This window comes from Lissotriton helveticus, chromosome 3_1 (assembly GCF_964261635.1).
Source record: "Lissotriton helveticus chromosome 3_1, aLisHel1.1, whole genome shotgun sequence".
In the NCBI taxonomy this organism is placed as follows: Eukaryota; Metazoa; Chordata; class Amphibia; order Caudata; family Salamandridae; genus Lissotriton; species Lissotriton helveticus.
Genome location: NC_136061.1, coordinates 66,820,065 through 66,847,825, shown reverse-complemented (window position 1 = coordinate 66,847,825; position 27,761 = coordinate 66,820,065). Strand labels below are relative to the sequence as shown.

General features: G+C 45.8%; 1 protein-coding gene across 1 annotated transcript in view; it reads right to left on the bottom strand.

Moving 5' to 3' along the window:
• Nucleotides 1-27,761, bottom strand: part of TMBIM1 (transmembrane BAX inhibitor motif containing 1) — a 227,220-nt gene that overhangs the window by 78,418 nt on the left and 121,041 nt on the right. The window contains exons 2-3 of the mRNA XM_078679250.1: nucleotides 12,556-12,879; nucleotides 1,608-1,696 (exon numbers count right to left, since the gene is read on the bottom strand). Of these exons, the coding sequence (XP_078535376.1) occupies nucleotides 1,608-1,696; nucleotides 12,556-12,832 (366 nt within the window). The 5' untranslated portion in view covers nucleotides 12,833-12,879. The remainder of the gene's footprint in view (nucleotides 1-1,607; nucleotides 1,697-12,555; nucleotides 12,880-27,761) is intronic.

The following is a 27,761-nucleotide window of genomic DNA, read 5'->3' as shown; positions in this document are numbered from 1 at the left end:
AAGATTTGAAGGAAATGCTTCAGGTCCATGTAATCATGAAATTGGTTTGAATAGTGGAGGTTGGATGCTGGCTGCTAGTTGACCAGGATATTCCAAAATATGCAAAATATTCTACGCAGCCCTACGCCATGGACCAAAGACTCAAAAAAACAATCTGGATACTTGCAAAAAGGTTACAGTGGTTGGAGGGACGGGTGACAATGAAAAGGGCAGAGAATGAAAGAAGGGGTTAATTCCGTAGGCCTCCATCTTGAGCCTGGTGTCTGCCACACAGGGTGCAAAATCTTCAACTGCAAGAGTCTTATCTTCAGCCTCCAGTGTTGATGGGAGCAGCTCTGAGGGCACTTGCCCTGATGAAGGGCACAATGAACACTACTCTGTAATCATTCAAAGGAGCGTCTTCCACGAGCACCGATCCACTCCAATTTTCTTACAAAACTACAAATGTATTTATTCACAAACTTAATTTTTGTAAATAACTTTAAAAATGACAACTTTGAATGAAAAAGCTTTTCTCCTCCAAAATAATCTTTATGCATATGTCTCATATTTGTACAGCGCGAACCTTGCCAGAGGTCAGCGAAACGTTGTCACAGTGATTAGAGGAGAAGGAGTTGTCTGAATGCGGATGTGGCCTGTTACTTTGATGTAGCATTCTATGAAGATATGTTTTCCCAAAATGGAGCAGAATTGGTGTAGTCCCAATGGATACCAGGGTGTTCCAGATTGTGGGTGGATAACTAGAGAAGGGTGGTTTTCTTTTGTTTTTTTTGGGGGGGGATTCTTCATCTGGGGGTGAGGTGGTCACATTTCATCAGGGCTTTGATGAGGCTTTGATGAGGGATGCTATAGCCATTGGGGTGCTCTTAGGAGCGGTGGGAGCTAGGTGTAGTCTGGGCAGTAGAAAGGAAGAGCATGGCCACCATCCAGATGCTAGACGAGAACGACGGTTCAAACACCACTTCTCAAGTTGGTTTCTGAAAGGGGGTGGCTTCCTTTTTTCAGTAGACCGCTAGTATCTGGTCGTCTTGGTTTTCTTGGCAATGTGTTTGTTGCTTAGCTAGAATATACAGAACAGTGACATTGAGTATTTATCTGAAACAGATTTGGAACCATTCATGGTCCTTCATACTGGAGATGAAGCTTGCGGTCTGGATTCGGTAAGGAGGGCATTTCATGAAATACATTTATATGTGAGAGGAAGTGATGCGGATGAGTGAGGCAGGAGGGAGAGTAAGAAGTTGGGAGTGAGTCTGAGATGTCAGCATTGGAAGTTGTTCCAAGAAACTGCCTAATTTGATACAGATATTTCAGATAAAGTCTTAATACATGGCGTGTGGAGAGTCGGCTGAAGTGGTATGAGGTACAGGCAGAAGAGAGTGAAGGATCAGGGGTGCGCGGGCATATAAGACCTCCGTTAAATTGACAAGAAATGGTAATCATTTTTAAATGCAACATGAAACAGTTATAAACTACATTTACAACTTATGAATTCTAACAGTTACATTTTCAAACAGTCAACTTCGAAGAAACAGTGACCCACCACCGGCACGAGTGACGGGGAGTTTGGCAGAAATTTAGCTATTGACATCGCCACCAGTACTTACCTTTCGGATAAAAGTGTGCCGAACAGACAGACTGTCCCATGAGCCAAACTCAACATTTCCGTCCGTGGGGCCAAAACCATCTCCATCACCTACGGATATAAGAGACATCAAATGACCCACATACCACGGAGGGATGGATACGTTTCAAAATATGAACAGAGCATGTGAAATATAAAGAAAAAAAAATAGCCTCGGGCCAATTTTAGCAGTTGTGATTGCCCATCTCACTGTGAAGTCAGGCATTCAGCCATTCCGCTCTATCACAAGGAGGACACCCACACAAAGTATTTCCCGTCAGTGCCAGGGACCGCTATGTATGAAAGTGTATTTTGAGAGGCAAAAAGATATTTTTGCTTTTAACCAATGATATATATTTTTTTTATTTGGAGAAGGCCTGGCAGCGCCTCAGTAGTAAAATTTTACAAAACAATTTTTGGCAAAACAAAGCAAGCATTTATAAGGCCAAAAGGCTGACAGCTTACGCCATTCCTATTGGATTTGCCAATGGTAGTTTAGAACGTTGGGCACACATGTGATTAGTACTGTGAACAGTATGTTAGGGGGCTTTCACCTGTAATGACATGCAAGAGGTGTCCATGATATTTTCAATAATCATATATCTAGTCTCTTAACATGAAAGATGCCAGCTTGTTACAATGGGCTGTCTGTTTGCTATTTCTAACTATTTTGCAATGTGTAAATAAGCGGAGACAAAAACAGTGCAATCAATGTTTAAATGCACTTCCAGTAATAATAATAAAAGATAAAATGTAATCTCATAAATTAATTAGATACAACCCCCTCTGATAAAGAGAAAGGAAATCGATTTGTAAGATAAAGATACCTTTTAACAGACTTTTTTTTTTTTTTTTAAATAAAGGCAATGTGAAACATTCGATGCAGCTGAATAGCACTATTTAACATTCAATATAATGTTTACAAATTTCCAACAAGTCATCCACGTGCAGTGGTTTAATATTTCTAGATAAATATGGACATCAATTACATACTGTAATTAAATGTTAATGGACACACTTCCAACGGTTATCCCATATCACCTGTAGGAAATGTATACAAAGTTGTATGCAACTAAACTGTTAAACATCAGTCCATAAATATCAAATAGTGTTATTCTTGGCTGGCAGCTTTTTCTCTCTGAACTGCCCCTCTGCATCTAGATAATGATTAAATACAACTAATTTTTCACAAGCATTTATATCAGTGAAAGCATCCTTCGAATCACATCTCAACTGAATTAATCCCCACCCTTTCCTTTTGGGTATTGAAAGATGTATTTATTTTGTATCTGCATTATCTTTAATTGTTATTTGCCCATAGCCAATTAGATAACTGTAGCTAAAATATGGTCCGTTCACCAGGGGGCCTTTCAGCTGAATCATAAATGTTCTCCCGTTTATGACTAACAACCAATATTGAAAGAGGAGAGAAGCTGTGCTGCAAGCGGCTTCAGGGATTGGCAGCGAGCTGCCAACTTTCCAGATAAGAGACTAGAGATCTGATACGCCTCCCCCAGTAAATTACTCATTCAAACCTGGACGATTCCCTGGCCTGGGATCTCTTACCACTCAAAGATGGCGGCGCTCTTTACTGGGTGAAACCCCGGATGCTACAGTGACGTCTGCCTTTACCCCGCCCTCCCAGGCTGCCTCTCGGCAGCCAGTCAGACCTGCCTACTCTGAGGGAGCCAGCAGGGCGTGAGCAAACAGTGTGTACCTCCTGCTTGGCACGGATGTAGGTCACTTCTAAAATTAAAACGGGCTATTCAGATTGTGTGCCAACAGCTACCAGACTATTAATGTTTACCATCAAGTTTGCACTGACTGGCTGAAGAAAGAAAAACAATACACGGAATAGAGAATATAAAATCCCACAACACAGGTTGGCTGAAACAGCTGCTTGAAGATGCTACTTACAAATATTGTTTTTCTTACTAAAGGGCAGATGGGCCGTCAAATTAATTCATCATTGACTGCTAGTGAGACACAGGTTTACTACACAGTTGTAGGCTCTCTTTACCTCTTTGGTGTGGGACCCATGAACATAAAAAAAGGACTGCTGGCACTTTACTCAGAGCTCTGATGAACCCTCGGTTTGTGGAGCCCATGTAGGGCATGGGATGGGAGCTCCAACCCCAGGTGATGAATGCCTTGAATGAGTAGATATTAAATATTCTAATAAATGTTATTAATCGTCCTCTGCAGTGCCCAGAGGAAAGGGAACGTGTCACAGGGAAGCCCTGGAGGCTCTTGGATGGAAGCAGGCACTGGATGGAGAGGTAAGTGCATGATATGATATGATAAAGAAATGTATACAGCGCACATTCACCAACAGTTTCTTGGCGCTTTAAGGATAGGCAGAGGACGGAACTGCAAGGAAGCGACATTAGTCATAGGCTTGGGCAAATAGCCAAGTCTTCAGAGCTCTCCTAAATGAGTGATATGAGGAGATAAGACGAAGATCAGAGGGGACGGCATTCCAAAGACGAGGGGCTTGAGAGGCGAATCTTAGTCCCCTGAACTTTTTGCGCTTAAAAGGGCAGGCAGACAGCAGATTAGAGCCTGAAGAGCGAAGAGCTCGAGAAAGAATGTAATGGTTGAGACAAGCAGCAATGAAAGCCAGGCCTTGATGGGAGAGGGTCTGGTAAATCAAGCAGCCCACCTTGAAGAGGCTACGCTGGACTACAGGGAGCCAATGCAGGCTCCTCAAAAGAGGCTTAGCGGAACTGGTCCTAGATTTTTGAAACATCAGTCAGGCTGCTTGATTTTGGATGAGTTGAAGTTGGTGGGACTGGTAGGCAGGGATACCTATATACAGTGAATTCACGTAGTCGATACGAGAAATCACTAAATCCAGCGTAACTTGGACTAGGGCATCACGAGTAAGGAATCTACTGATCTTTTTGATGCGGCGAAGATGGAAAAAGCATGCTGACATCACAGATTGATTTGAGGTCTCATGGAAAGATTCGTACTGACGGTAGCTCCTAGACTCTTAACCGAGTTGATCGGGCAAGGAGCGCTGCCCAGTGAATTCGGCCAGAAATTAGAGTTCCAGGGGTTACCCGGGGGCCCAGTGAGAACCAGCTCAGTCTATCCGGGTTTAACTTGAGTTGGTTCACGTTCATCCAACTGCTGATATACGCCATGGTCGACTGAAAGTTCTCCATGGATGTGGGAGAGGAATCAATATTAAAGATAAGCTGGAGGTCATCCGCGTAGTTGAAGATGACCACCGGTATTTTCCACAGTTCAGAAATGAGGGGAAGGATGTAAAGATTAAATAATAACGGGGAAAGGGAAGAGCCCTGAGGGACCCCACAGGTAAGGCCCTTGGCTTCAGACATGAAGGTAGCAAGACAAACCGGAATGCTAAAAACTGACAGATGGCGGAACCTTCATAGCAATGCACCTGACCCACAATAACCTCAATAATAATTTCCCCTTTTAAGTGGTAAACTGGGGTTTATGTGCACACTGATACAACACCCGCCATCACAGTGATAGTTCTATACAGAACTTAACATGTATTAAATTTATAAGCACAGGTGCACCATATATCAAAATTGTGAAAAGACAAACAACTTATTATAAAGACACAAAAGGTAATGTCCAAAAATCTTTTTTGATTGATTCTTTTATTTTTCCAATAGAAAGAAACGAACAGCCGACGCGTTTCGTCCCAGGTGGGACTTCTTTAGGGCAGAGAAAAGTATATATGAGGTGCACAATCCAAAGGTTGTGCACCTTAACCTGATCCGTAAAGTAACGACTCCGATCGACGTTTATTATGTGTCTCTAACCCTTCCTTAAACCACGGCCGACTCGCGGGAGGAAGGCTAAGAGACGTCCGATCTCTGTCAATCAATCAATCAATCAATCATAATATTTGTATAGCGCGCTACTCACCCGTAGGGTCTCAAGGCGCTTAGGGGAGGGGGTCCGCTACTGCTCGAACAGCCAGGTCTTGAGTTGTCTCCTGAAGGCGAGGTGGTCCTGGGTCAGCCGAAGGTGGATGGGGAGGGAGTTCCATGTCTTGGCCGCCAGGTAGGAGAAGGATCTGCCTCTGGCGGTGGCTCTTCGGATGCGTGGTACGGCGGAGAGGGCGAGGCTGGTAGACCGTAGCTGGCGGGTGGGCGTGTAGAAGGTCAGGCGGTCGTTGAGGTACTTGGGGCCCAGGTCGTGGAGAGACTTGTGTGCGTGGGTGAGGAGCCTGAACGTGATCCTCTTGTTGACGGGGAGCCAGTGCAGGTCCCTCAGGTGGCCGGAGATGTGGCTGCGTCGGGGGATGTCCAGGATGAGTCGGGCGGAGGCGTTCTGTATGCGTTGGAGTCTTTTCTGTAGCTTGGCTGTGGTTCCGGCGTAGAGGGTGTTTCCGTAGTCCAGTCGGCTGGTGACGAGGGCCTGGGTGACCGTCTTCCTGGTTTCGGTCGGGATCCATCGGAAGATCTTGCGAAGCATGCGGAGGGTGTGAAAGCATGATGAGGAGACGGCGTTGACTTGTCTGGTCATCGAGAGAGAGGGAGGAGTCCAGGATGAAGCCCAGGTGTCGTGTAGAGCCCAATAGCAGCGCACCCCCAGTCCGTATAGCACCTGATGGTGCACCTCATATATACTTTTCTCTGTCTAGATTAGACAAGACTTATATTGTTACCTCTATATTAAGGTGAATACTCAAGCCCAGCTTCGCTCTAATTCTGAATCCGAGATTCGCTCAATTTGGAGGACAGAAATAATAGGAAGATCTCCAGTTACTCTTGTTTTTAAATATTTATTTAACCGATTCAAACTACAACAGAGATCACCATACTCTTGCCTTCGCCGTACGACCGACCACACCGTCGAGGAGCTACCATTCTATTCTTGCCCTGAAGAAGTCCCACCCGGGACGAAACGCGTCGGCTGTTCGTTTCTTTCTATTGGAAAAATAAAAGAATCAATCAAAAAAGATTTTTGGACATTACCTTTTGTGTCTTTATAATAAGTTTTTTGTCTTTTCACAATTTTGATATATGGTGCACCTGTGCTTATAAATTTAGTAGCAAGACGAACCGCTTGCTTACGATCTTGTAGAAATGAAGCTAGCCACCTGAGCGGGGTGCCCCGGATGCCGGCGTTCTCGACCCGTTTAAGAAGGATGGAATGATCAACGGTGTCGAACGCCGCCGACAAATCAAGGAGCACCAGGGACTGAGAAATATTTTGATCAGCCCCCTTTCTGAGTTCGTCGTGAACTGCCACGATCACAGATTCGGTGGAGTGCTGGGGCCTAAATCCCACCTGATATGAGTCCAGGAACTGTGAACTTTCTACAAAAGAACCAAGGCAGCTGGAAACATGGGCCTCCAAGAGTTTGCCCAGGAAAGGGAGAGGGATATTGGGGCGAAAATTGCTCAGGACCGCCGGGTCCACCCCAGGTTTTTTGAGAATGGGCGCCACCACAGCGGATTTAAATGTGTTAGGGACCACCCCCGAACAAGGGAATTGTTAAGCAAAGAAAGGGGTGCATCAGGAAGATTTAAAAAAGATCTTGCGAGTAATGTGGGCAGGACAACTATCCGCGGGAGAACCAGAACGGACTCTGAGGAGTGAGATAAACATCTCATGTGTGATCAGAGGGAAGGTCAAAAATGAGGAGGGATTAATCAGGGTACTACCTTGGTTAAAACTCGGGTCAGGTTTAGGAATACTAGTTTTAATGATGGCTATCTTCTCCACAAAGTAATTGTTTAGGGAATCACAGAGAATCTGAGGAGAAGAAGAAGAAGGGATCATCGTGATGCGGTCAGGTTTGGCAAGTTCGTCAACTATGGAGAAAATATCTTTCGATTTGTTAGAGGAATCAAGAATTCTGTCCGAAAAATACTTAGTTTTGGCCCCAAGGATAGCTAATTTATATTCTTTCAGGGCGGCAAGAAAGGAGAGTTTCTTAAGGGAGCAGTCATCAGATCTCCACTTGCGCTCAGTTTGTCAAAGGGCAAGCTTCATATCTATCAAATCTTTAGAAAACCAACGCTGAGCGTCGTGGGGGTGTTTGTTCTTGAGTTTTTTTAGAGGAGCAAAAGTGTCCCGGGCTGCAGCAAGCCAGGTGTGAATTTTATCAGCCTGGACATGGACTGGTAGAAAAGAGCCTGACGGCCCGAGAGAGGTAGGAGATATAGTGGCCAGCGAGTGACAGAGAGAAGGGATTTCTACTCGGCCCCAGTTACGGATCAGGGGAGGATCAGTAGGGCAGGATTTCATAGCCGAACTTTTAGGTAAGGAAACGGAGATAGAGAAGTGATCCGACCAAACGCATGGTGAGATCTGTAAGTTTAGAACATCCTGATTTAAAGACCAGAGCTGGTCCAGAATGTGACCCTTAACATGGGTAGCAACATTGATATGCTGAGAAAAATTTAGACCAGTTAACAGGTCCGTGAACTCCCTAGAGGGAGCACTTTCATGCTGGGCATTGGGCCAGTAGTTAAAGTCTCCTATTATGAGGATTTTGGCATGGTTACCGCCAATTCAGCCACCATACTACTAAATGAGTTGAGAAAGCCAGACGACTGTCCGGGAGGGCAATACATGAGGGCAAATGTGAGGGGGAGGGTGTCAAGACTCAAATTTAAAAAGTGAGTAATTGACTGATGGAATGGGGGACATGATAATAGAGTTGATTTTATAGGAGTGGGAAATAATGGCAGCAACACCCCCCCCCCCCCCCCACTTTCCCCCCAGCTTTCCCCTGAGGCCGATTTGCCTGAAGGATGTAGTAGCTGTCCGGGATGGCGGCCAGGATGTCAGGAGTAGACTCTGGTGTGAGCCAAGTTTTGGACAGCAGGAGCATAGCTGGTTTAACGGTTTCTAAGAGGTAGAAAATCTCTACTTGGTGTTTGACCATCGAACGGGTGTTCAAATACCAAATAGACAGATAGTCCTGCCCTTTGCAAGAGGTGAGATGTGTAATGAGCTCCCATACGAAGGAGAAGTCACAGCGGTAGTAACTTACGCAAAAGAGAGTCCCCGGACAGTGAAAAGGGCATTCATAGCTATGCTGCTGGTGGCATGTCAGGTGGGTAGGTTACCTGGCAGAACTCTATGGAGAGCACCAGCCTTCGTACTGATTCACTCTTCAGGAGACTCCGGCGGTTTGGCATTTTTTACCTCCAAATGGTGCCTCACACCACTAGTAAGAAAGCTTATCCTCACACCTGGAATGACTGCGTAGCGTATATCATAGGAGACTGAGACACTAAGTTAGCGGTAGCCCAACAGGCTGTAAACATGCCTCCGACGTGACTACCATCTACTCGTTTTTTTTGTCTCCATAAGTTCACGAACACTGTTGTCTGGACAGCCAGGTTCGCCAAGAGGGGCATTTTTGCTACTCGGTCCTGCAGGACTTTCTGGTTAAGGCCCATCCCCAGACCCAACTTCATACAGATGCTGCTTTGGTAGCTATTCAAAAGGCGAGGAATCTGCGGCTATAAGTCTCTGTAAGATGAACAAGTTACTTACCTTTGGTAACACTCTTTCTGGTAGAGACAATAGAGTAGCAAATTCCTCACTGGTCCTCCCATGCTCCCCGTTCTGTGATCAGACTCTCCCATTAATAAAATCCCAAGTCTAGGACTCTGCACACTGCTCCCAATCTGTATCGCTCTTGGGGCTCTGCGTCTGGAGGCACAGACTGAGGTCAAAGTGCAGTGGGGGAGGGGGGTCTCCTGTATAGGCATACACAATTTCTGGAGTGGAAGGGGGTCACCGTGGGGGGCGCTGGATTTTGGAATAGTATAATTTACTATTCCAACTCCAGTCTGCGCAACACCTTCTGCCCCCTACAGCAAGTCGTTGTAACAACTTGCGTTGTAATGGTACGCGACATAACTCGGTTGTTGTAATAACCGCATTGTAATGGCATGCATTGTATTGAATGTGTGGTAAACGATGTATACCGTGAAAAGCATGTGGTAAAGGTAATAGGTTTTTAAGAATGGATGACTAAACTGTGCTAAAGCCTGTAGGTAGGTATTATGTTAAATGGAATCTCAGACTACCATAGCCGGAAAGGGCTTTGTTGTTGGTGACCGACCCAAAGAAACTATGGGGATAGAAGATATGCACAACCATAATCCTCATTAGACTCTCTTAGAAGGGAGAGTATTTTATTTTTCCAGCTGTAATTGTGTATACATTTTTTATTTTATGAGTATGTCTGATGGTTGAATTGTGGGAAAGTTTATGCTCAGCACAGTAAACCTGGTTCTGGTGACCAGCCAATGATAACACTTTTAGGCCTGATTGGTGCACATGGGGAAGTTATGTAAATAGCCATAGGTCTGGTCTCTTTATTATGTTTATGTTTAGTTGCTTACAAAGCGCTCGAATGCCGAAGCATCTTGGCGCGGATATGTGAGGGCAGAAAAAAAAAAAAGATTGTTGACGAGGCCTATGTGGCTGTAAAGAGGCAGGTTTTTAGACTCTTCCTGAAGAGCTGGAGATTAGGTTGGAGTCTCAAAAAAAAATAAAAGTTTATGACAAAGACAGAAGGCCTGCCTTTTTTGAGACAACCTTTTGTCAAAACCAGCAGACTAGGTTACAGGTTATTTGGTTACATGTAATCTCACAGATTACCAGAATAGGCAAGTGTTTCGGTGTTGCTCACCCCCTCTGGCAAACCTCAGGAGTAGAAGATTTTCACTGTGATGCTTCTTGCTAGGCTCTACGAGATGCGCTGTATACTGTTTTGCCAACGTTAACTCTGCACATTTATTATTTTAAAACAGTATGCATACCGGTTGCCAGTTTAAGCACACTACAGTAGGCCTGTGTTGGATATAGTATCCAGCCAATATTAAAGGTCACAAACATCAGTTCACTGGGACATGTTATGCCATGTTCCTTAGGACTGGTCTGTTCCTAATGACAAGTTATGACAAAGCAAGTAAGCCACGAAAACCATGTGTTAAAGGCAACAGGCTTTTACGGGTGGAATGTTATTGTACTGTGTTAAAGCCTATAGGCAAGTATTTTGTTACACGTACTCTCACAAATTACAGTAGTGTACAAGTGTTTTGGTGATGGTGGCCTACCCAAACAGGGGGACAGTAGATCAGCACTAGGGTAATACTTCTTATGCTCCATTAGTAGTGATTTTATATTGGTTAGGCAAATAAGTTTGCACAACCTTGTAATTTTATCACATTATACATCATGGTTACCTTGTTGGAAGGATTATGCCGTTTATGGGGACAAGGCGATGATAAAGGTTTAAGGCCCAATTGTTTATAATGAAAAGATTCACTTAAGGCAATAGGCCTGACATATACGTTATGAAGAGCATATGATACCAGTTACTTAGCACTGAAGGGTGGATTGTTGATACACTATACTGAAGTCTACAGATTGGTATTTTGCTACATGACATTTCACAGATCCCCCTGGACCCCCACCCTCTTTCCCCCAGGCAAGGAGACAGGGTACCCCGACCAAGCTCTTATCAGCGTAATTTTTTTTTTTTTTTTTACACTTTCAGGACACGAGGACCTAGTTTATTATTGTTGTGTTAGAGGGTGAATGCAAGAATGAGTCAGTAAATGGATGCCTGGATATAGGTACAGAGCGTGGTAGAGTGCCTGTTGAATACCAAGCCTGCATTGTCTTGATTCCACCTCATGTCTCTTTAATCCACCACCAGGATTTCCCTGCCTCTTAATCTCACTCTTGAAGGTTCTTTTTCATCCCTGCTTTCACCTTTTGTGACTTTTTACATCTTTCTCTTCCTCTTTCTTTTCCCTTTTGGTGATTTTCTCCTTATAGCGCTAGATCAGGGGTCTTCAAGGGAGGCCTTAAGTGATCCCGGGGGAGTGGGCAGACTCTGGCCAAAAGAAGCATTATGCTAATAACAGTGCTTTGTTTCAAGCTAAAAAAACATTAGCAGCAGTAAGCCACTCTTTTATGGGCGATCACGAACATCTTTTGTCATTTATATCTTAACTGGGAGTATGTTTTAAAAGGAGAGGGACTCTAAATATTCTTCAGTACCCCCACTTCTAATAATCGCACTGTGGATACTTATACAAGTTAGTACGGCCTGCCTGATCAGAATAGTATGTTTGGCAGTCATGCATTTGAATGCATTTTAACCCCTTGGGTGCTCATGACGAGGTCAGCTCGTCATGAGCCACGGCGCCCCAGTGCTCATGACGAGCTGAGCTCGTCATGACCGCTCCCGCTCGCACGCTGGGCTGACTCCCCTGCTGTGCTGAGCGTTCCATGGGAACGGGTGTGGCCATGACGAGCTCAGCTCGTTATGAGCACCGGAGCGCCGTGGCTCATAGCTGACCTAGTCATGAGCACCGGGGTGCTGTACGCGCCCCCCCCTCCCCCCCGCCTCCAGCACAGCGGGGAAATGTGCTCCGCACGGAAGGGGTTAAAACAGACCATAACTGCTTAAATAAGTCTAGATATATTTAAACACTGCCAATTGAATAGAGTAATTGAGAACAATTCTGAGGGAGCGGGTCTGAAGATTTTTTTCTTTCATATGGGGGCGGGGGGGAGGGGGAGTGCGGGATTAAAACATTTGAAGACCACTGCTCTAAATCAAAGTCTGTTGATGAAAAGTAAGAGCTGATCCTCAAAAATGAGTGCCAGTGGGACCGACCAGAAACCATCGGCTACAATAAAGTACCCCCAAATTCATCAATGACGGAAAAGGCACTTTCATTCATAAGACAGACCTATAGGTATTGCTTGATATACATTGGCCTACTCTGAAAGGCCAGTAAAGCTAAAGCACAAGATGTTACTGACCCCTCAGCATCCCTATCAACTTTTCAGCGTATCAGAATTTTGCAAGTGACCTTATGGCAAGGTTCTCTTCAGTGTGGAAGCGGGCCCCCAGCGGAGTGGTAAACTCTTCCTCCGCCAGGCTCAGGACTCACCTGTATTGAGAGGCATCCGTGGCATGATGGGCATGGGCATTGGTGGTGGCTGGTTCCGGCGTCCGTCTGTGCCTGGTTGGCCGCTTGGTTCCGGGTATCCTCCAGGCTGCGGGTAGTACCCGCCAGGCTGTGCGTATGGATCAGGCGGCGCAAATCCTCCAGGAGGGCCGTAGCCCCCAGGGACCCCGTAACTGCTCGGACCTCCATACCCTGCGGGTTGGGTAGGGTAGAGCGGGTCCTTGTCACTGTATGGCGGTGGAGCAGTGGGATGCGACATGATGGGTTAGCGAGTTCCTGTTCTTTACAGGACGCCTTCTTCAGGTGCTAAAGAGTGAAAGAAGAAATAATGAAAATCAAGAACACTGAAGTGAATCACTTGCTATCATTTTTTAAAAAGGTTCTATCATTTCTATTATTACTAACAATACAAGAGACATGAAAAGCAGGAATTGTAGTATAAAAACCCAGTTTCAACTAATGTGGGACAAAAGCATGGGGATTTAGGGAGAGGGACAAGGCTCTTTTAAGTCTCCCACCTGAGCATTCTCATCTTTAAATCACTATTGCAGGGCTCACAACTCTTAGCCAGCAGGTTTCGGTTTCAGTGACGCACAACAGTCAGATAAACAGCACATTGCAAACCTCTGACTATCAGTGGTCATCCATTGCCCTGGCACGAGCCTCGGTATAAGAGCCAAACCAGCTCCAACATGAGCTAGGACCCCAGCCCTCTGCTTACAGCCACCGTCGAGGGCTTGATTACTCCAGGCAAGTGTGAGTTCACTGCCAGCAAGGATGTCAGGCTTAGGGAGCGTGAGGTAGTGTGTCAATGTGTTGGATGAGGGTGTCAAACAACACAACACTGCATGCCTGGGCAGGCCTGCCATTCTATGTTATAACAGAAGGCTTTCCTGAGGTATTCAAGGGAACATGTTGTACCGCACCAACATCACCAAAGCCTCTTGGAAGACATCCCCCCCACACCCACTTCCAGAGCCGGGGAGGGGGGGGATATCTATTTTTCCTTGCAGGGGGTCAAATTGGGAGCTCAGGTTCTCCACTTTTGTCCATGGTACTCTCACGAGGCCGTAAGTGATCTACAGGCACATACCCAAGAAGGATCCACCCGCTGGGTTTCTAGGTGAGGTGACACCCTGGGGTCAGAGCTCAGCCACAAGTAGGAAGCTCTTTACGGGTGCCACTTTACAAGTTCAGCTCTCCAGACTGCTGTCCTTGTGGTGTATCCTGTGGCACAGATGATGTGCAAACTACAGGCACGCCAATGCATGATCAGTGGTTGAAGTGCGTTAAAAAAAGTAAGAGAACTGTGATGCTGTGCACAATGGGGGCGGGGCGAGTAAGCGTGGGTGTCACGATTCGCTCCCTGTGCTCTCGTGCCCACCACCAGGGGCCGAATTGTGGGGAGTTCCAGTGTTCTAATATGCCTCCAGACACTCACCTGTATGCATATCCTGACTTCCAGGCATTTGGACACTTATTGGGAATTGACATCCATTCTCAATCCATGCCGGGTTTTGTGAAAGCCAGCCTGCTAAAGCCAGCCTACTCATGCCTGAAACTCCATTACCCAGAATTCCCTGCTCACTGCTTTGTCTCCACCCCTGCAGGCCAAGGATGGGTGGAGGAATTCAGCTCACCTGTGGCTGGCTGCTGCTAGCCTGCTCACACCAGCTGCATGTGATTACTGTGAGCTCTTTTAAGCCCCAGCTCCCTTCAGGCAAAGGTTGGTCATTGTAGCTGTTTACCGGTGAGACCAATCCTTGGTTCCAGAGTTCCCTGAGCTTTTGCTATTTTTGTTTCCAGTGTTTCCTGAGCTTTAATTATGCCTTGTTCCTGACCTGCTGCTGTTTTCCCTGTTCCTGAATTAGCACTGCCTGCAGTGATACCCTGTCCCCATAGCCTTAGTATTCCTTGTTCCTGAACTGCAGCAGCTTCCCTTCTACTGAATTAGCGCTACCTTGTTTCCTGAGTTCCTGAGCTATAGTTCTTCCCTGTACCTGAATTAGCACTGCATGCAGTGCTACCTTGTTTCCTGAGTTCCTGAGCTATAGTTATTCTTTGTTCCTGGGCTTAGCTATTTCTTGTTCCTGATTTGCACTGCTTGCAGTGCTCTCCTGACTCCTTGTTTCCTGAGCTTTAGCTGTGTCCTGTTTCCTTGAACCAGTATTGCCTGCAGTGCTACCTTGACTCCTGAAGCTTTGGTAGTTCCCTGTTCCTGAACCAGCACTGTCTGCAGTGCTGCCTTGACTCCTGAGCCTTAGCTCACTTCTTGTTCCTGCCCCAGCAATGCCTTCTATGCTACTTTGTTTTCTTGATTCCTTAACCTGCACTATTCTAGTATACCCTTGTAGCCTCCCCTTCTGTATATCCGTTTCCAGTCCCTGCCTTGCTTCCCATTTCCTTGGTTCCAGTTCTAGTTTGCTGCCTTTCTATTCTGCTGTCTTACTTCTGTTACCTTGTATGTTTGTTACCTGCTTTCTGCCAAGTGTGCCCCGTCATTTCCTTCCTTTCCTGTTAAGCACTCCTCCTTGCTAGCTCCTTGTCTATTGTGCTTGTGTTTAGTTCTACCCCTTTGCTGTTACTGCCTTGCGCGTTCCTGTTTGATCACCAGGATCCGTGGGCACAGCTGACTACCTAGGTGGTGTTTCTTGTTCACTGTGAGTTTTGTATTTGAGTTACATTTATAACATCACTATAGGTATAAGCTCCACAGACCCTGCCTTTGCATGCATATCCTACATGTGGGTATTTGCAGTCAGTATCTGTAACAGCAATTGTGGCTAAGAAACATATTGAGCTTCAGTCTTAACATGTGGAGCTCCTGAGTGCTTTACCACACACCCCCCTTTATTGTTAATGTTGTATTATATATATGTCTTGCACGTCCGTCCTGGATGTAGTTAGTCTGAATGCTAAATTGCCTTGTGAGTGCCCTTCCTTTCTGAGTCTTACCTATCTTGTTCAGTTGTACAGGCTTCCCCTTCGGATCCCTCTTTCTCCACTGACTCCCTGTATGATCCTGGGCAGCACTGTACTCCTCCTTTCTGTGTACGTCTTCTTCCCAGTTCCCAGTCCTTGTCCAAGTCCCTGACTGTGTTCCCCACATAGTCCCGGACAGGCCCTGACAGTGGAGGTGGATCAAAGGTGTGCCTAAAAAAATATTCTGTAACTATTTTTGTTCTTTCACCTTCAGGTATGTACATATAAAATAACAGACTGCTTAAATGTAAAATAAATACAATTAAAGTTAATCAGTAGGAAATGTGCTACCATACTTCATGAAACCTCTATTAGTTAATGCACTGCAGAGGTCTGTATCAGTATAGGAAATGTAATCCTGGTTGGAGCAGTGAAGAATAAGTTAGGAGCATAACACAGGCCCCTACGGCGCAGGAGCCCTTTAAAAAGCACCCAATTTACAGCTCAGCTGGTAACTCCATTCAATACCACTCGAAAACAATAAATCTGTGTCACCAGATTCCATTAATTAAAGTCAATACCGCCTTCCGAGCTCCCTTTACCAATACATGATGAATAAAAGCAGCTGTGATGCAGCGCTTGGGCCTGCCTGGGGGGTCACAAGACACAGCTGATTGGTTCTTGCTGTATTGAACCTGGGTGTTTGAAGCCTACAAGGATGTAACCGTGATCCAGGGAGCTGTGGGTTCGTCCTGCGTCTCGCTCGTCACGTTGTGTCGAGCAGGGAGTCCGGTATCGGCTTTCTTTTAATTAGCGGGAAACATTTTTCTGCTTAAGCAGCAGACAGGGCAGGCTGGGACAGGGACATTGTCACCTACATGGTGTCTGTACCTGCATTTCTGACTGGAAAAAGTAATCACTTTAGTTTGGAACCAGCGCCAGAAATGTGTGCCAGCAACTCTGCCCGCTATCTATGTCCCCCACAAAGGGAACACTACGCACTGTAATATCCACAATAGGTTTTTAGGCCACGCATGGGCGCAGAAAGTGTGGGGGGTGCGGGGGATATATCCCCCCCCAGATTTTCTGGGGGTGCGGGGTGCGAGGCGACAAAAGAATTTCCCCCCTTTCTTCTGTCAGTCACAGGGCCACTCGCACTTAAAAGCACTAGTGCTTTGACGTGCCATGGCCCTGCACTTGACCTGCGACCTTCCCTTTTGTTGTGCTACAAAAGCTTCAGGACTTTTTTCTCCCATCGCCCTCCCCTTTGCTGTTCCCTGCTGTTTTTGGTCACCAAAGTCAGAAACAGCTTGCCCTGTGAAGGCCTACCTTAATGGTGACGGTAGATCACATGTATTTATGTGTTGTAATGGTGGAAGTAAACTGATCCGTGACCAAGAAGCTGTGCTTCGAAACGGTCAGACTTTCTTTAGTTTGCCTTGAATTAAAGTTATTCACGCTTTACGAATTCGAGCCCCGACTCTCTTTTCTGAAAAACCACCACCACCACAACAAATCTTGGGAACGAGGGAACGTTTTCAATAAGAATGCAGGGCTGAGAGCCGATTGACCAGCTGCCACGATTTCCTACAGAAAGTTCACAGGTTTTCACAAAATATAATTTCTGTGTTGTTGCCCGGCCCTAGCTGCCCCAAGAAAGTCTCTCTTAAAACCCTTGTACTTAAGATGGGGCATTAGGACATGCTGGGAGGCTTCGGCCTTTTGTTTCGCGTCAACTGACACTCAAGTGCTTGCAAGGTCGGGAAAATTTGTGAGACTCTTGGACAATCTTCTGTTACCCTCTTCGGCCCCTGTTCTCCTACCTCTTCCCCCTCAAAAACTCATTACAGACTTTTTCTCCCCCGTGGTTTAGCACCCTTCGTTTTTATCATCTTTTACTTTGGTTTAGCGTAGCAAAATGTTTATATCGGCAATTGCAAGACTGTTTTTCTTAGAAGCACAACGGACACTAAGCTTTGTGAGCTGTTTCTCAGCTTTGTGTTTCTGTCTTTTTCTTTTTATCTTAAACATGACAAATGTGTTAACGCTGATTTTTATATATGTGCTAATGCGGTCTTTTATAGCAATGGTTTTAAGTAACTGTGCTAAATTAATAAAACTTCAAACTTCAAACTCCTAAGGAAACAGATGACTGACGTTGTAAAGTTCTCCCTCATTACACCGTTCCATGTCCCCACAAGGTCATTTAGTGTTTGCCTCAGCCTACATATAACTTACTAGAAACTTAAATATCGAAAAATTACCAAAAACATTGTTTTCACCAAAAGTGTACTTCCAGGTAAAGCGGTTTCCAATATCGTGGGAACTTTCTCCATACTGAAATAAACAATGGGCACCTCTGTTCGGAGTACAAATGGTGGCTGCGGCCCAGCACACTGCGCCATGTGATCTTGGGCATTCATGATTCAAGTTAGAGAAAATGTAATGACGTTATTGTATTTTACTGCAGGAGCTACAATTGAATGACATCTCAGGCCCCAATGAGGCCAGATGCTCTTGTCGGGGTAAGAGTAGCACGCTAGCCGGTGCTTGTGCTGGAGTAGTCGAGGTTCATTGTGTGTCGAATGTAGAAAGAGCTGGGTGTCACAAAGGGTGCAATGCTGCCACTGTACTAACGAAGCGGACACGTAGCTGCGCTTCAGAATGGAGCGAAGAGAGTCGCTTACGCTTATACACTCACTGTGGAGCGAAGAGAGTCGCTTACACTTATACACTCACTGTGGAGCGAAGAGAGTCGCTTACGCTTATACACTCACTGTGGAGCGAAGAGAGCCGCTTACGCTTATACACTCACTGTGGAGCGAAGAGAGTCGCTTACGCGTATACACTCACTGTGGAGCGAAGAGAGTCGCTTACACTTATACACTCACTGTGGAGCGAAGAGAGTCGCTTACACTTATACACTCACTGTGGAGCGAAGAGAGTCGCTTACGCTTATACACTCACTGTGGAGCGAAGAGAGTCGCTTACACTTATACACTCACTGTGGAGCGAAGAGAGTCGCTTACGCTTATACACTCACTGTGGAGCGAAGAGAGTCGCTTACGCTTATACACTCACTGTGGAGCGAAGAGAGTCGCTTACGCTTATACACTCACTGTGGAGCGAAGAGAGTCGCTTACGCTTATACACTCACTGTGGAGCGAAGAGAGTCGCTTACACTTATACACTCACTGTGGAGCGAAGAGAGTCGCTAACACTTATACACTCACTGTGGAGCGAAGAGAGTCGCTAACACTTATACACTCACTGTGGAGCGAAGAGAGTCTTTTACGCTAATACACTCACTGTGGAGCGAAGAGAGTCGCTTACGCTTATACACTCACTGTGGAGCGAAGAGAGTCGCTTACATTTACATATACTCTCACTGACGCGAGACGAGACAGTCCTGCATATACACTCACTGTAGAATGAAGAGGCAGTCACTTACATATACTCTCACTGATGAGAGAAGATGCAGTCCCACTTATACACTCACTGTGGAGCCAGGAGACAGTCACTTATGCTTCTAAACTCACTGTGGAGCGAACAGTCACTCACGCTTACATATATTGCTCTTCTAAACTCACTGTGGAACGAAGAGACAGTTATGCTTATACACTCCCTGTGGAATGAAGAGACAGTCACTTACATTTATATATACTCTCACTGACGAGAGAAGAGACAGTCCCGCTTATACACTCACTGTGGAGCCAGGAGACAGTCACTTATGCTTCTAAACTCACTGTGGAGCGAACAGTCACTTACACTTTTACACATTGCGCTTCTAAACTCACTGTGGAGCGAAGAGACAGTCAGCTTATACACTCCCTGTGGAATGAAGAGGCAGTCACTTACATTTACATATACTCTCACTGACGAGAGAAGAGACGGTGATATATATTCTCGTTCTGAGGCGAAGACAGTTGCTTATGTTTATACATACTCTCTCTCTGGGGCAAAGAGACAGTCAGTTGCTTACGCTTATACATATTAAACGAAGAGACTGTCACTTATGCACACCATGGCTGTGCATGAGGGGCGTTCACAGCGCAATGACCCAGTCTGTAAAGTGCCACCACCAATGACATTATTTTAGCCTATAAACACCACAACCAATGACGTTACCTTCGCCTATAAAACATCTCACCAATTTTATTTTTGTTGAGTTTTCTATAGCGCGAACTCGACCCAAAGGTATCAGAGCACTTTACGTGAGCACCGGTTGAGTTACAGATGGACACATTCATTTTGTTAGGCACAGGGGGATTAAGTGATTTGCCCAGAATGTTTAGCGTTACTGCTGAGTCTCGAACCCAGTTCCCCAGCTTCGGGGTCGACCACTTTAGCTGTTAAGCCATATCCTATCCTCAGCCTATAAAAACCTCAACCAAAGACATTCCCAGCCTGTAAAACGCCTAAACCAATGACATTACTATAGCGAAGCCCATAAAAGACCTCAATCAATGACAATACCCAGCCTGTAATGCACATCTGCCAATCACAGTGCCGCAAAGTGAGAAGCACCACTCTCAATGTCAGCCAATAAAGCACCACTCAACATTGTCTCAGCCTGTAAACAATCACTGTAATAACATTCCCACAGTCTGTAAAGCCACACCCCCAGTCACATTGCCCAGGCTGAGAAGTACCATTATCAATGGCATTGCCCCAGCCTGTAAAGTACAACTGCACATCACACTGTTTCAACATGTAAAAAACGACTGAGCGACGTTACCTCAGCCTTTAGAACAGTGGTATTCAAACTTTGATGCAGCCTCCACCGTGCAAAATAAAAATCGGGCCTGCTCAAATTGTTCACAATTTTTCTATTAAACTGGCAATATTTAAATATGTCTGACTTAAACATCGCAAGTAAATTCTATTTACCGATTTCAAAATGCAATCAAACACATGATTGCCAAACATACTATTCTGGTCATGCAGACCTTACTAACGTGTACAAGTATCCACAGTGTGATTATTAGAAATAAGGGTGGGGGTTTTGAAGAATATTTGAAGTCCCTTCCTTTTTGACACCTCCTCTCAGCCAGGGTATAAATGACAAAAGTTGTTCGTGATGGCCCATTACAGAGCGGCTTACTACCCATCATTTTTTTCAGCTTACCACAAAGCACTGTTTTTAGCAGGATGCTTCTTTTAGCTAGAGTTACTGAGAACTCATGCTGGGCCGATTCTGCTCCTGTGCTGAAGATTTCAGCGCGGGTGCGGTCATGTCGGCCCCCAGCCGTCATCAGCACACAAGCACTGTAGTGCATGACGGCTGGGGGCCGTCCTCATCATGGAAGGGGTTAAAAAGTTGCGACCGACCACTGACACAATAGGTCTTAAAATCTTGAAATCACTGGAATAAAATATGTGGGCCCTAGTTCACCCTCTCCTGCTTTATCAGGTATAATTTGATCCTACGTATTTAGAAGGATGTTTGTTTAAACATTATGTAAAAATAAAAATATTCACTAGCGCTTTATTTTGACCATGAAATGCATAACATTTATCTCCGATGGTCTTGGAGGATGAGTTTTTTGTTGCTTTTTACCATTCTGCTCACATCCCCTGCCTGGCTTACCGCTCAAGAGGTGGTGAGGGCCTGAGAGCAACGTTGTGTGAGCGGGGAGGCACGGGATAGATTAAGAGATATGAAGCAACCGAAGTAGTGTTGTGGGAGGGACAAGGAGGATGCACAGGAGATAAAGGGTCCACAAGCAAAAGATGCGACAGAAGTTTCACTGTACAAGTAAACAGTTAAGTTCAAGTTCAAGGATTTATATAGCGCACTACTCACCCGGAGGGTCTCAAGGCGCTTGGGGAGGGGGATTATTATTTATCGAATAGCCAGGTTTTGAGTTCTTTTCTGAAGGGGATGTGGTTCTGTGTAAGGGGATCTATGATGTTACAACGCGTTATTTTACAACGCAGACCGTTACATCGCAATTTTTACAACGCAGGATCCATTACAACGCATGGCATTACAACGCATGGCATTACATCGCAGATGCTATTACAACGCATGGCATTACATCGTAAGTATAGGTAAGTATACCTTTTTAAAAAAATGTAATTATTTTAATTTAATTAAATTATTTTAATTAAAATATTTTTTTAAATAGTATTTATTTTTATTTAATAATTTTAAATCTATTTATTTAAATTAATTTTAATAACGTTTGTAATTAATTTTATTTAATTAATATAATTAAATTAATTTATTTTAATTATTTTAATTAAGAAATGTAATTAATATAATATAATTAATTTTATTTAACTTAAAAACACCCCTGTACCCCAAAACCCAAACCCTGCCCTGAAACCTAAAAACACCCCTGTACCCCAAAACCCAAACCCTGCCCTGAAACCTAAAAACACCCCTGTACCCCAAAACCCAAACCCTGCCCTGAAACCTAAAAACACCCCTGTATCCCAAAACCCAAACCCTGCCCTGAAACCTAAAAACACCCCTGTACCCCAAAACCCAAACCCTGCCCTGAAACCTAAAAACACCCCTGTACCCCAAAACCCAAACCCTGCCCTGAAACCTAAAAACACCCCTGTATCCCAAAACCCAAACCCTGCCCTGAAACCTAAAAACACCCCTGTACCCCAAAACCCAAACCCTACCCTGAAACCTAAAAACATCCCTGTACCCCAAAACCCAAACCCTACCCTGAAACCTAAAAACACCCCTGTATCCCAAAACCCAAACCCTACCCTGAAACCTAAAAACACCCCTGTACCCCAAAACCCAAACCCTGCCCTGAAACCTAAAAACACCCCTGTACCCCAAAACCCAAACCCTGCCCTGAAACCTAAAAACACCCCTGTACCCCAAAACCCAAACCCTGCCCTAAAACCTCAGTACACCAATACATATACTCCTATACTCATATTTAATTAAAAAATTATTTTAATTAATAAATTTAATTTATAATATTTAAATACATAAATAAATATTTTTATTTATTTTTATTTATAATTAATATTAATTAAATCATTTATATAATATTAAATAAAATTAAAATAAATTATATACTTACCAATACTTACGATGTAATGGTATGCGTTGTAATAGCATCTGCGATGTAATGCCATGCGTTGTAATGCCATGCGTTGTAATGGATCCTGCGTTGTAATAGCTGCGTTGTAACAGCATTACGACGTAAAAGTTGCGTTGTAAGTGATACACACCGTGTAAGGCGGAGGTGAGTGGGGAGTGAGTTCCAGGTCTTGGCCGCCAAGTAGAAGAAGGATCTACCTCCCATGGTGGATCTTTGGATACGCGGAACTGCGGCGAGGCCTTGATTGGAGGATCTTAGTTGGCGGGTGGGTGTGTAGAAGGATAGTCGAGTGTTGAGGCATTCGGGTCCTAGTTTGTATAGGGCCTTGTGTGCGTGGGTGAGGAGACGGAATGTTATTCTCTTGTTGACGGGAAGCCAGTGGAGGTCTTTCAGGTGGCCGGTGATGTGATCTTGGCGAGGGATGTCCAGAATGAGTCTCGCTGATGCGTTTTGGATGCGTTGGAGTTTTTTCTGTAATTTGGCTGTAATTCCGGCGTAGAGGGTGTTTCCGTAGTCTAGTCGACTCGTAACCAGTGCGTGGGTGACAGTCTTTCTTGTTTCGGTGGGGATCCAATGGAAGATTTTTTTGAGTATACGAAGTACGTTGAAGCAGGAGGATGAGACGGCGTGGACTTGTTTGGTCATCGAGAGTGAGGAGTCTAGGATGAAGCCAAGGTTACGTGCGTGGTCTGTGGGTATGGGTGCTGAGCCCAGATCCGCAGGCCACCATGAGTCGTCCCAGGCAGAGAGGGATGATCCTAGGATGAGCACTTCCGTTTTGTCTGAGTTGAGTTTTAGGCGGCTGTTTTTCATCCAGACGGCTACTTCTTTCATGCCTTCGTGAAGATTGGTTTTGGCGGTGTTGGGGTCTTTGGTGAGGGAAAGGATCAGCTGGGTGTCGTCAGCGTAGATGATGTTACGGTTGTGTTGACGCGCGATGGAAGCGAGTGGACTCATGACTTCTGTTGCCTCGGATCTGAATGGGGGAAGTCGGACTTTCTGAGTTCTCCCCGCTAGGAACGAGGTGATCCAGTCCAAGGCTTTTCCTTGTATGCCGATGTTGTTGAGACGTTGTATGAGGGTGCTGTGGCATACCGTGTCGAAGGCGGCGGAGAGGTCGAGTAGAATGAGGGCCACTGTTTCTCCGTTGTCCAGTAGTGTTCGGATGTCGTCTGTTGCAGCGATGAGGGCGGTTTCGGTGCTGTGTTTGGCTCGAAAGCCGGACTGTGAGGGATCGAGGGAGTTGTTGGATTCGAGGAAGGCGGCGAGTTGGCTATTGACGGCTTTCTCAATGACTTTGGCAGGGAATGGGAGGAGGGATATGGGGCGGTAGTTTTTAAGTTCGGAGGGGTCTGCAGTTGGTTTCTTCAGGAGGGCGCTGACTTCGGCATGTTTCCAGCTTTCTGGGAAGGTAGCAGAGTTGAAGGAGCAGTTGATGACATCACGGAGATGGGGTGCGATGATGGAGTCAGCTTTGTTGAAGATGTGGTGGGGGCATGGGTCGGTTGGCGAGCCAGAATGGATGGAGTTCATCAGGCGGATGGTGTCTTCAGTGGAAATTGGGTTCCAGGTGCTGAGGTTGTTAGAGGGCGGTTTACGTTCTGAGGGGGGTGGAGAGTATTGTTCGTTGGAGCTGTTTCCGAAACTTTTATGTATGTCTGCGATTTTGTTGTAGAAGAAGGAGGATAACGAGTCGCAGAGGTATTGGGAGGGAGTGATGTAGTTTGAGGCTGCGGTGGGGTTGGTGAATTCTTTGACGATGTTGAATAGTTCCTTGCTGTTATGGGCGTTGTTGTCGAGTCGATTCTTGAATGCAGATTTCTTGGTGGATCGAATCAGCTGGTGGTGCTTGCGGGTGGCTGCCTTGAGGGTGGACATTTTGTTGGTGGTTGGGTTTTTTCCCCATGTTTTCTCGAGAGTACGGCATAGCTTCTTGGATTTCTTAAGGTCATCGTTGAACCAGGGGGCCTTTTTGCTGTCTTGTTTGGTGCGATGGTTTTTCAAGGGTGCTAATTCGTCAGCGCTGTGAGTGATCCATTGTTTGAGTTTGATGGCCGCTTCGTTTGGGTCCGATGAGAGGGCGGGTGGGTTTTGGTTGAGCGAAGTGAGGAGTTGGTCGGTGGTGATTTTATTCCATTTCCTTCGGGGAATAGGTTGTGGGGTGTTGTGGGTCGAGGTGGTTTTGTAGCTGAAGTGAACACAGCTGTGGTCCGTCCAATGGAGAGCTGTGGTGTGATCGAAGGAGATATGTTTGCTGGAGGAGAAGATTGGGTCGAGCGTATGTCCGGCTACGTGGGTGGGGGTGTCAACAAGTTGTTTGAGGCCGAGATTGGCCAGGTTGTCAAGAAGGGTGGTGGTGTTGCTGTCGTTATTCTTTTCCAGGTGGAAGTTGAGGTCTCCTAGTAGAATGTAGTTCTCGGATGCGAGGGCATGTGGACTGATGAAGTCAGTGATGTCTTCGCTGAATTGTTTACGGGTTCCTGGAGGTCTGTAGATGAGGGTGCCTCTAAGTGTGGTCCTAGGGTCAGTGTGGATCTGGAAGTGGAGGTGTTCGGCGGTTGTGAGGTTATCGTCGGAGTTGGTCGTGATTTTGATGGTGTTCTTATGGACGATGGCGATGCCTCCTCCTGTTTGGATGGTGCGGTCTTTTCGGATGATTTTGTAGTTGTCCGGGATGGCTATGGCGATGTCGGGTGTTGATGACGCGTTCATCCATGTTTCAGTAAGGAAGGCGATGTCCGGTGATGTAGTGTCCAGTAGATCCCAGAGTTCAGTGGCGTGTCTGTGGATCGAGCGGGTGTTTAGCAGGATGCACTTCAGGTGATAAGAGTCGGAGCTGTTTTTGGGGTTAGTGGATGTGGTATGGGTCTTGATGCTGGTATATTTGCAGGAGTGGCAGGCGAAGGGACCGTGGGTACGTCCCGGGCCAGCTTCGTAGCATTGCGGTGTGCGTCCGGGGTTAAGAGCTAGAATGGTGGTGGCGGCATACGTTATGCGGGTGGAGTGGGGTTTGCGAGGACCAGGGGGTCCGGCGCTGGGCGCGGTCCAGGCGCAGACGGGCGTTGACGGGCTTACCTTTGGCGCACCTTCGGCGCGCATGGGGCGCGTCCGCTGCACGTGAACGCTGCGCGCAAAAGCATCTGTCATATATGGATAGGGGGAGGGGCGTGGGAGGGTCAGCTGGGAGGCGGGAGCGAGGTGCAGGGAGGGTCTGGGACGGGTCAAAAGAGCAAACACAAAATGGCCGTAAAGTAAACAATGCTGCGAAGGGTCCCCAACAACAAGAGCCACACTAGCAATGGAGCGCTATGGGGGAAAGAGCACCTCAGGTCAGCAGGGGCAAAGCGCCACACCAAGTAGAACCACAAAGCGCTATGCAAAGCAGATCACGAAGCGCACCACTATCAGAGCACAAGCGCAGTCAAAAGCAAGGCACAGAAGCGGTATTTAAATATTAGAAATGCGAGGCAGTAATCGCCACTATCAGAGCACAAGCGCAGTCAAAAGCAAGGCACAGAAGCGGTATTTAAATATTTAGAAATGCAAGGCAGTAATCAGCTGAAAGGTACGATACCAGGAGAGGAGGTGAGGGGAGCGACCGCTTCTGGAAGAAACAGGACGGTTAACAAGCAAAGAGGGGGGCCAACTAAAAATAAAAGTACTCTCCTATTCACCAATGAAAAGCCAACATTTCTAAAGGACAGCAACAGACACCAATGAAAAAGTTGGACTTTTTTTCAACACCATATTCTAGATACAGCCGGTCTCGAAGAGACCGCGCAAGCGCTGCTACAGCAAGACCTAAAAAGTACGAAAGAAAACATTGCTTTCAATTTCTAGCACAGCCAAAATAAAGCTCTCTAGCCAGCAATTTTACATGGCAAAGAAGGTAATCTGAAAATAGACGAGCATCGCTTCCCGTAAAACAAGAAACAACACACAGTAAGGAAATATATTAAAATCTGACAGTCGGTTGTAAATACACGAGGCCTGGCCCTCCTGCTTCTCCTGGTAACCAGTCTTGGCAACTGTCAAACGAAAAAATATCTTGCTCTGTACTTGGCACTGATACGTGTTCGTCTTCTCACACCACGTTTACAATGAAACGAGACTCAGAAAAGTAGGTTGTCCAGGATCACACAGTTTAAGCAAGGGAGGAAGCAGTGTTTGTAGCTCTTGTGTCCTGAATTTAGAGCTACAAAACAACAAAGACCCACTCCACCGGCGTACGTCCAAATCAGTGACTCAAGGGGGGGTGTACCAAAAGTCCTACTCCCCACAACTCTCTTATCAATTTTATAAGAGAAACAATGCACTGTTCTCCGCCAACGTATAAAAACCTGTTCTCCCGGGCAGCACACCAGAACCCACACGTTCGGTGTACCCGAATATCGGGGGTCACCACTAAATCCACACCCAGCGTTGGACACTGCTCCTAATAGAGCAAAAAATTTGAAAGACGCAAGTGACACCTCACGGAAACACCACCATCGGGGTTAACTGGTATATAATTTCCAGACAGGCCCCTGTCTCATCATCGGTTGTCACCTGCGTCTTAAAGGAAAATAAGTTGAAAGGAAAGAAGTGTCCAAAACAAACAACATATACAGTGACAAACTAGTAAAGGCGCAGAAATATCTGCTAGTGACCAACACATACAAACAAAGTGAAAATAACGTAACGAAGTGCATAAAAACACACACAAAAATCCGTCCCTTACCCAATTTTATTCATAGGGCGGAGATTGTGTGCTGTATAAAAAGGCTGGTAGTTAATCATGCCTACCACAACCTACTGCCAGTGCCGACATGTTTCACTGCTATGTTATATTAAAGCAGTTTCCTCAGGGCTGCACTCGGGAGCTGTCACTTCACTGTTTTGGACACTAGTTCTGTAGTGTGCTGCCAAGAGAGAACAGGTGAAAGAACCAATTAAAAACATGTAGACCTGGGCCAGGAACAAACGCAACCTGGATGTACTGAGTGAGGTAAACTGTGGGATGTAAAGTGTAGAATATTACCAGGGGGCAGCCAAGCCACTCATACCGGCCGCTCCTGTTTCTTCTAAGGCAACAGACACTTCTCATGTAAGTATATTCCTTATTGCTCCAGTATAAAATCTGTGAAAAGCGATAAAGTGCATGCATTTGTATCATGTGCAGACTGAGACCTAGTCTTAGTAATGCGGTCT